This window comes from Borostomias antarcticus (genome assembly GCF_949987555.1).
Source record: "Borostomias antarcticus genome assembly, contig: scaffold_94, whole genome shotgun sequence".
In the NCBI taxonomy this organism is placed as follows: domain Eukaryota; kingdom Metazoa; phylum Chordata; class Actinopteri; order Stomiiformes; family Stomiidae; genus Borostomias; species Borostomias antarcticus.
In genome coordinates, this window is record NW_028176445.1 from 47,501 (window position 1) to 55,000 (window position 7,500).

At 50.3% G+C, this 7,500-nt stretch overlaps 1 protein-coding gene across 1 annotated transcript in view; it reads right to left on the reverse strand.

The window, feature by feature from the left end:
• baiap2l1b (BAR/IMD domain containing adaptor protein 2 like 1b) overlaps positions 1–7,500 on the reverse strand; it is a 61,615-nt gene that overhangs the window by 11,655 nt on the left and 42,460 nt on the right. Inside the window, exons 10-11 of the mRNA XM_084462478.1 lie at positions 6,967–7,183; positions 830–892 (exon numbers count right to left, since the gene is read on the reverse strand). Of these exons, the coding sequence (XP_084318604.1) occupies positions 830–892; positions 6,967–7,183 (280 nt within the window). The remainder of the gene's footprint in view (positions 1–829; positions 893–6,966; positions 7,184–7,500) is intronic.

Consider the following 7,500-nt stretch of genomic DNA (forward strand, 5'->3'; position numbering starts at 1 on the left):
CTGGAACTTCTCCCTTTTGCAGCCAGGAGAGGATCGTGTTTCACTGGCACACATCTGATTGGCTTATGCTTGTGGTTTTGGTCTTAGATATCCGCATACGTGTGCTGCGTGTTGGTGTCGTTCAGGTGGTGTTTGGAGGCACCGCCTTTCACCTCTAGTGTTGGACAACAGCTGCTATGAATATGTATTACGACTGTTGTGCATATTCATACGCACAAGGAAATAAGTTGGCAGTCATCACAGGGAGGCGACAGTTTTGGGCCAATGGGATGTGCCCAGGGTGGCACCAAAACCATAGCAAGGCTTGCGAAACAGACTCTGGTTGGCAGCGCTAATGTAGTTGTAGGTCAGCCAGGCAACAGAAAACGGCAGCGTTGTTGTTGGCAACTGTTAATTAGGTAGGCTATATATTTATATAGTTTCAGCTGGTCTTTTGTTTTGTCAGACCTTGGGTTTTCAGTGTCTAGAAATAAACCTCTCCTAACCTAACGCTCAATTGACTCCAGTTGGAGCTGGAGCCGGCGTGACTACGTCCGTTCAGGAGTGTAACTGCCCCTCCCTCTCGTTCAGGAGTGTAACTGCCCCTCCCTCTCGTTCAGGAGTGTAACTGCCCCTCCCTCTCGTTCAGGAGTGTAACTGCCCCTCCCTCTCGGAGCGATAGGTCCCAGCAGGCTTAAAGGTCATCAGAGGAAACCCTACGAACAATACGTCAGGGGGAAACCTTAGGAGAGTGTGTGTGTGTGTGTGTGTGTGTGTGTGTGTGTGTGTGTGTGTGTGTGTGTGTGTGTGTGTGTGTGTGTGTGTGTGTGTGTGTGAGGAGTCTCCTTACCTGTTGTTGTTCACAATTGGCTCTGAGTATGTGCGGCAGTAAGATGATGGAAACCATCCTCTCCTGTGTGTGAGAGAGAGAGAGAGAGAGAGAAAGAGAGAGAGGGTGAGAGACAGAGAGAGAGGGAGAGCGAAAGAGAGGAAGAGAGAGAGGGTGAGAGACAGAGAGAGAGGGAGAGAGAAAGAGAGGAAGAGAGAGAGGGTGAGAGACAGAGAAAGAGGGAGAGAGAGAAAGGGAGAGAGATAAATAAGAGAGGGATGATTAGCGATTGCCCTGCTATAAAACAGGCCTCCTCATCTCCAGAGCCGTCTCTCCACAGGGTCCTGAAAGCTTCAGCTAAATGGGCTTCGCTCCCAGATGATTCTGAGCTGTTTGTTCATCATGATTCCTCCACTGTGTTCAGAGTAAACATGGTGGGATGAGAACCAATCCCATCCACCCTCTCTCTCCGGGCTTTAACCAATTACAGGCAGGTCCGTGGCTCGGAACAGGCAGATGTGCCCAGCAGGTGGTCGTAAATAGCCAAGTAATCAGCAATCAGGCGCTGTGTGTGTGTGTGTGTGTGTGTGTGTGTTGGGTGGGGAGCAATTGACGCGCAGATAGACCTGAATACGAAGGTGAGTGTTTCCTGTTGCTCCCCTTGGTGGGCGACATTAGCATCATTTCAACACCAGCTGCTCAGGGTGTGGATTTGCGTCAGACTCGTTTTACGCCCCCCTATATGTTTTTATATATTTTATCCTAACGCGGTCATTTTCTCCTCATTAGGGCCCGAGCACTGCCGGTGCAAGGCCCTATTGAAATTGTAAGGATTACTAGGGCTGAGCAGCAGTGAGCGGGCCCTCGCACCCCACGCGTGTCGGGGTGTGGCGCCGTTAAAGGGTGTGCTATTTCGGTGTCCAGTACTGAGAGAAACTTCCTGTCACCAGTAGGTGGCGCTCTAAGCATGGGTCAATACTGTGGATAAATGTGTTCAGGACGGTACCTTGATGAAGCGTGAGAAATGTTGTGTAAATCGGACAATGTATGTAGGAGTTATGATGACCTCCTGCTTGACCTGTAGGCGGCTATAAGTATGACTCAATACTGACCTACAGATGTGTTCAGGACCTTCATCAAGCGTGAGCAATTTGGGGTAAATCGGATAATGTATGTAGCCGTTATGAGGACTTCCTCTAAGCAGTAGGTGGGGGTCAGCACACCCTTTAACGGCGCCGCACCCCGACACGCTTGGGGCGCGAGGGCCCGCTCAATGCTGCTCGCAGCGCTAGTTAGGGCCGAGCACTGGCGGTGCGAGGCCCTATTGAAATTGTAAGGATTATTATTATTCTCCTACCTTCTACCTTTTTCTTCTCCCCAAACAAATGCCTTGCTGGCGGCCTAAACATCGCTGAAAACGGATGAAACTTTGCAGATACATCAGTCCCGGTGAAAAATGTGATATTTCATGAGTGACGGAAATGGGCGTGTCAAAACGGCTCAAGAGCGCCCCCTGGAAAATTTAAAATGGCGAGCCGCACCTTTCAGTTTGATGTAGGCGAACGCAATTTGGTGGGCATATGTAGTTCATCGAGACACACTAAAATGTCTCTTGGACCTATACCCAACATCCAACAGGAAGTCAGTCATTTTGCTCTTAATGTGCCATTTATTCCTTGTTTTTACCATTTCCATGCCTCGTATTTTAACGAACTCCTCCTACAGATTTAATTCGATCAAATAAAATTGAGTTTTCACCATTACCGTGGTGCCCCGCCAAATTTTGACATTTCGCCATAAAACAGGAAGTCCTCATAACTCCTCCATACATTATCTGATTTGTCCGATATATCTCACGCTTCATGAAGGTTCATCTTATGTGTCAGTATTGCGTCACACTTATAGCGCCACCTATTGGTGAAACAGGAAGTCCTCAAAGCTCCTACATACATGATCCGATTTGCACCAAATTGTGACGCTTCATGAAGGTCGCATTCTGAACACAACTATGCGTCGGTATTGAGTCACACTTACAGTAGTGAAACAGGAAGTACTCATAACTCCTACATATGTTATCCGATTTACTCCAAATTGCTCATGCTTGATGAAGGTCGCATCCTGAACACATCTGTGTGTCAGCATTGAGTCATACTTATAGCGCCACCTACTGCTTACAGGAAGTCCTCATAACTCCTACATACATTATCCAATTTACCCCAAATTGCTCACGCTTGATGAAGGTCACATCCTGAACACATCTGTAGGTCAGTATTGAGTCATACTCATAGCGCCGCCTACAGATCAAGCAGGAAGTCATCATAACTCTTACATTCATTGTCACTTACACAACATTTCTCACACTTCATCAAGGTACCGTCCTGAACACATCTATGCATCGGTATTGTCACACTTAGAGTGCCACCTACTGGTGACAGGAAGTTTCTCTCAGTACTGGACACCGAAATAGCACACCCTTTAACGTCGCCGCACCCCAACACGCGTGGGGTGTGAGGGCCTGCTCACTGCTGCTTGCAGCCCTAGTTTGTAAAAGAAATAGCTTTTCTCCTTGCTGTGTGCCCGGCGTTAACTGTACAATTGACAGTGACATTTGTGGAAGAGGAGAGAAGGAAATAAAAATGGCTGGATTCATTTCATGGCTCTGACTGAAGACTTCGTTGGCCGAGCTGCAGTGTGCTTCACTTGATAAATCATGGTCACTAGGTATTCTACCTTCTACTAAAGACTTTTGTGGAGGACGAATACCTTCAAAACGTCTAGACAAGGTCAAAACGTCTAGACAAGGTCAAAACGTCTAGACAAGGTCAAAACGTCTAGACAAGGTCAAAACAAACTAATCACAAGCGCAGGGATACCTTTTTTTCTCTTCCTGATGGAACCTTTTTATCGGTTAGAACCTTTGTCTTATGGTTCTACCTGGAATCTCTTGGTTCCTAAAGGGTTTCACAGAATATCCTTCCGCTGGGACAACCGATACAGATGAGCCCTTTGGCTCCAGTGTGCTGGGAACATTCATATTTGTCTGTTTGGGCTTGGAGTGTGAGCGCAGTCAGCTGATGTTTAACTTGGCTACAGTAAATACACCTGAGGTAGATAGATACCATATCAACTTCTCTGGAAAATAGCGTGGGCACGGTTAGTCCTACCATGAGTTCAGATACAGGGATCGGATTTCAGCCTCCAGGGCGCCTGTAGCAAAGTTAATCTTTGAGTGGATGTGATTGACTTCTTCGCCCGTCGTGTCTACCCTGGGGTGAAGGTATCTGGTGGAACATTCATCTGCTGGAGGAGAACGCTTGGTTCTGTCTAGTTCCCCTTCCACACACCGATGAGACATGATATCTGTGTCGGTACATAGAATGTGTTGCTAGGCAAGTTGCCAGGATACGTTATCTCTCAGCCGAAGTGTGACAGAGGTGTGTGTGTGTGTGTCCGGTCGGCTCTGTGGCATCACACGGACCAGCCCCGTGGATCACCATGACGACAATACACATGGGTGCTTTGTCATGGCAATGATGGCAGATGATACACATGGGTGGGTCATGGCAACGTTGGTATCTTTATGACCCGAAAAGCACTTACAGTAGTTGTCGATGCGATATATTCGCTGGCTGACTGGCAATGTGTTTCACAAACACAAAAATCTAGTTAGTACCTACAAATACCTCTGGGCTCAGTCATTCGCTAGCATGGCTTCTCCTCTCACTGCTATGCCGATGACACCCAACTGGTCCTGTCATTTCCCCCTTCTGATACACAAGTGGAGACACGCATCGCTGGGTGCTTGACTGACATCTCGGAGTGGATGACAACACATCACCTCAAGCTCAATCTAGACAAGACTGAGCTGCTGTTCCTCCCGGGGAAGGGCTGCCCGCACCGGGACCTGGCCATCACCATTGAAGACACACCATTGGTGACGCTGACTCGGACTGCGAGGAATCTGGGTGTGATCCTGGATGATCAACAGTCATTCTCCGCACATGTCACATCCGTCACACGTTCCTGCAGATTCATGCTCTACAACATCAGGAGGATTCGCCCTTTCCTCACTGATGAAACGACGCAGGTGCTCATCCAGGCCCTGGTCATCTCCCGCCTGGACTACTGCAACTCCCTCCTCGCTGGGGCACCGGCGTCAGCCATTAAACCCCTTGAACTTGTCCAGAAAGCTGCTGCTCGCCTGGTGTTCAACCACCACAAGTTCTCCAACACAACTTCCCTTCTCCGTTCCCTACACTGGCTCCCTGTAGCGGCTCCCATCCAGTTTAAAACTCTGGCACTAGCCTACAGGGCAATGAAAGGAACAGCCCCCTCCTACCTCCAGGCCATGGTCAAACCCTATACCTCCTCCTGACCGCTACACTCTGCTACCTCGGGGCAACTGGTTGCCCCGTCACTCCAAGGCCCCTGCAGTCGATCGACACGGTCACAGCTCTTCTCTGTCCTGGCCCCGCAGTAGTGGAATGAACTGCCCACTGACGTCAGGACAGCAGAGTCGCTGCCCATCTTTCATCGCAGGTTCAAAACTCATCTTCATTCTTGCACTTTTCCTTCAGCACTAGATTATGCTCTTAGTCACTTGTTTTAGAAAGAAGATGCACTTGTGAGTTCAAGCAAGTAGTAGTACATTGGCTTTTCCTACATTAAATGCAATTATTGTTAGTTGCTTTGGATAAAAGCGTCTGCTAAATGACTAAATGTAATGTAAAAAACCAACAAATACCACAATCATCGACAACAAACAGCAATGTGAGGACAACACAAATGGCATCAACTCCAGAACACAGCGAAGACTGCTTTTTAACAGAGGAAGCTAAACTCTTTGACAAACAAAACTGTTAAGACGTAGATCTTCTATTGAATCAATCAGAACTTTTGTGCTGATCTGCTAGTTTGGTAATCGTAAGGTGAGGAGCAGGACAACGCTACAGAGAGGGGTGAACACCTGCTCTGAGATTGTAGGGGTGTCGCAGCTCAGTCTCTCCACCTGGTCCTGGGTCAGAAAGGCCCAACTCCCTCCACTCCACTAGCTGGTCCGCAAAGAAACGCCAAGGATCGTGTGGAGCCAGTTTTGACGACTTCGTCAACCTAGGCTCGGGTGGGCAGCTCATCTTTGGGGTCCATATCTGCTCATAGGTCAGATCCACAGTTGGTGGAGGGATAGCAGAGGAGGACATTCCCCTGGCACTCGTCTGTGTCTGAGGGACAGGTGGCGTCGCCCTCCCTCTTTCTTTCTCTCCCTCCATCTTTTTTCTCTCTCTCTCTCTTTCTCTCTCTCCCTCCCCTTCTCGCTCTCTCCCTCCCTCCCTCTCTCTATCTCTCCCCTCTCTCTCTCCTTCTTTCTCTCTCTCATCACCTGGCAGCAGCGTAGGAGCCCAGAGCGCCCGCCCCTCCCAAACAGGCATGGTCGGGGGGAGGCCAATATAATCTGATCACGCAGCAGGTAGAGCCTGATGACCACCACCATGTCCACAACAGCTGCTGAGGGGCACCACGGCTGGGTGGTCTGTGAGGGCACCACGGCTGGGTGGTCTGTGAGGGCACCAGGGCTGGGTGGTCTGTGAGGGCACCATGGCTGGGTGGTCTGTGAGGGCACCATGGCTGGGTGGTCTGTGAGGGCACCATGGCTGGGTGGTCTGTGAGGGCACCAGGGCTGGGTGGTCTGTGAGGGCACCACGGCTGGGTGGTCTGTGAGGGCACCACGGCTGGGTGGTCTGTGAGGGCACCATGGCTGGGTGGTCTGTGAGGGCACCATGGCTGGGTGGTCTGTGAGGGCACCACGGCTGGGTGGTCTGTGAGGGCACCATGGCTGGGTGGTCTGTGGTTATGATGTGAATGAGCGGTAACGTTACGTCTCAATGCGAGAGAGGAAAAGTAGATGACGAGTGGTAGAGGCCTGCTTTATACAGCCTATAAAGAGTTTTTATGCACTGAGTTTGTGAATGTGTTTGTAGGTGTGTGTGTATGTGTGTGTCTATACACAATCCATCGAGTGTGTGCCTCCTTGTGTGTGCGAGCGTGTGTGTGTGCGTGTGTACACTCCGAGTGAGCGAGTATGTGTGTGTGTATACACTTTGAGTGGGTGCGCGAGTGCGTGTACACACTCCTTCGAGTGCGCGCGCCCGAGAGACACTCACTTCCTGTTCTTCTCCAGCTCTCCGTACATCCAGCCGTCCCTCTCGTCCGGGATGAGCAGCGTGATGATGTCGCCCTCGTCGAAGCTCAGCAGTGTGTCGTTGTGGCCGGCCGCGTGTGGGAAGATGGTGCGAACGCGCGGCCGCCGCACCATGTTGTTGAGCCCCGTAGCCACGGACACTGACCTGGGGAGGGCGCCGTCCTCACCGGCGCCGTAGTCTGGGGGTACGGAAGGGGGTCGTTAGCCTCGTGAGACTGTCCCGATCTAGCGGGCTCACATGCGGAAGTACTTGCCTTGACAGATTAACTCCTCCAGTCAATCAACGTAAACTATTGCCAAATCCAGTCGGAAGAACGCCCAAAACGTCTTCTCCTCCGAGAAACTCCGCTAGTGCATACTCTTGTTCTCGTTTAATTGAAAAAAAAACTGCACTTCCGCTGGGACATAAACACTGGCTGTGTTTATTCTACTCACGTTAACGTTACTGCTTGTTGCTTCGGAAGGCTGTTTTGCCACGGGAACCAATCAGGGGCTA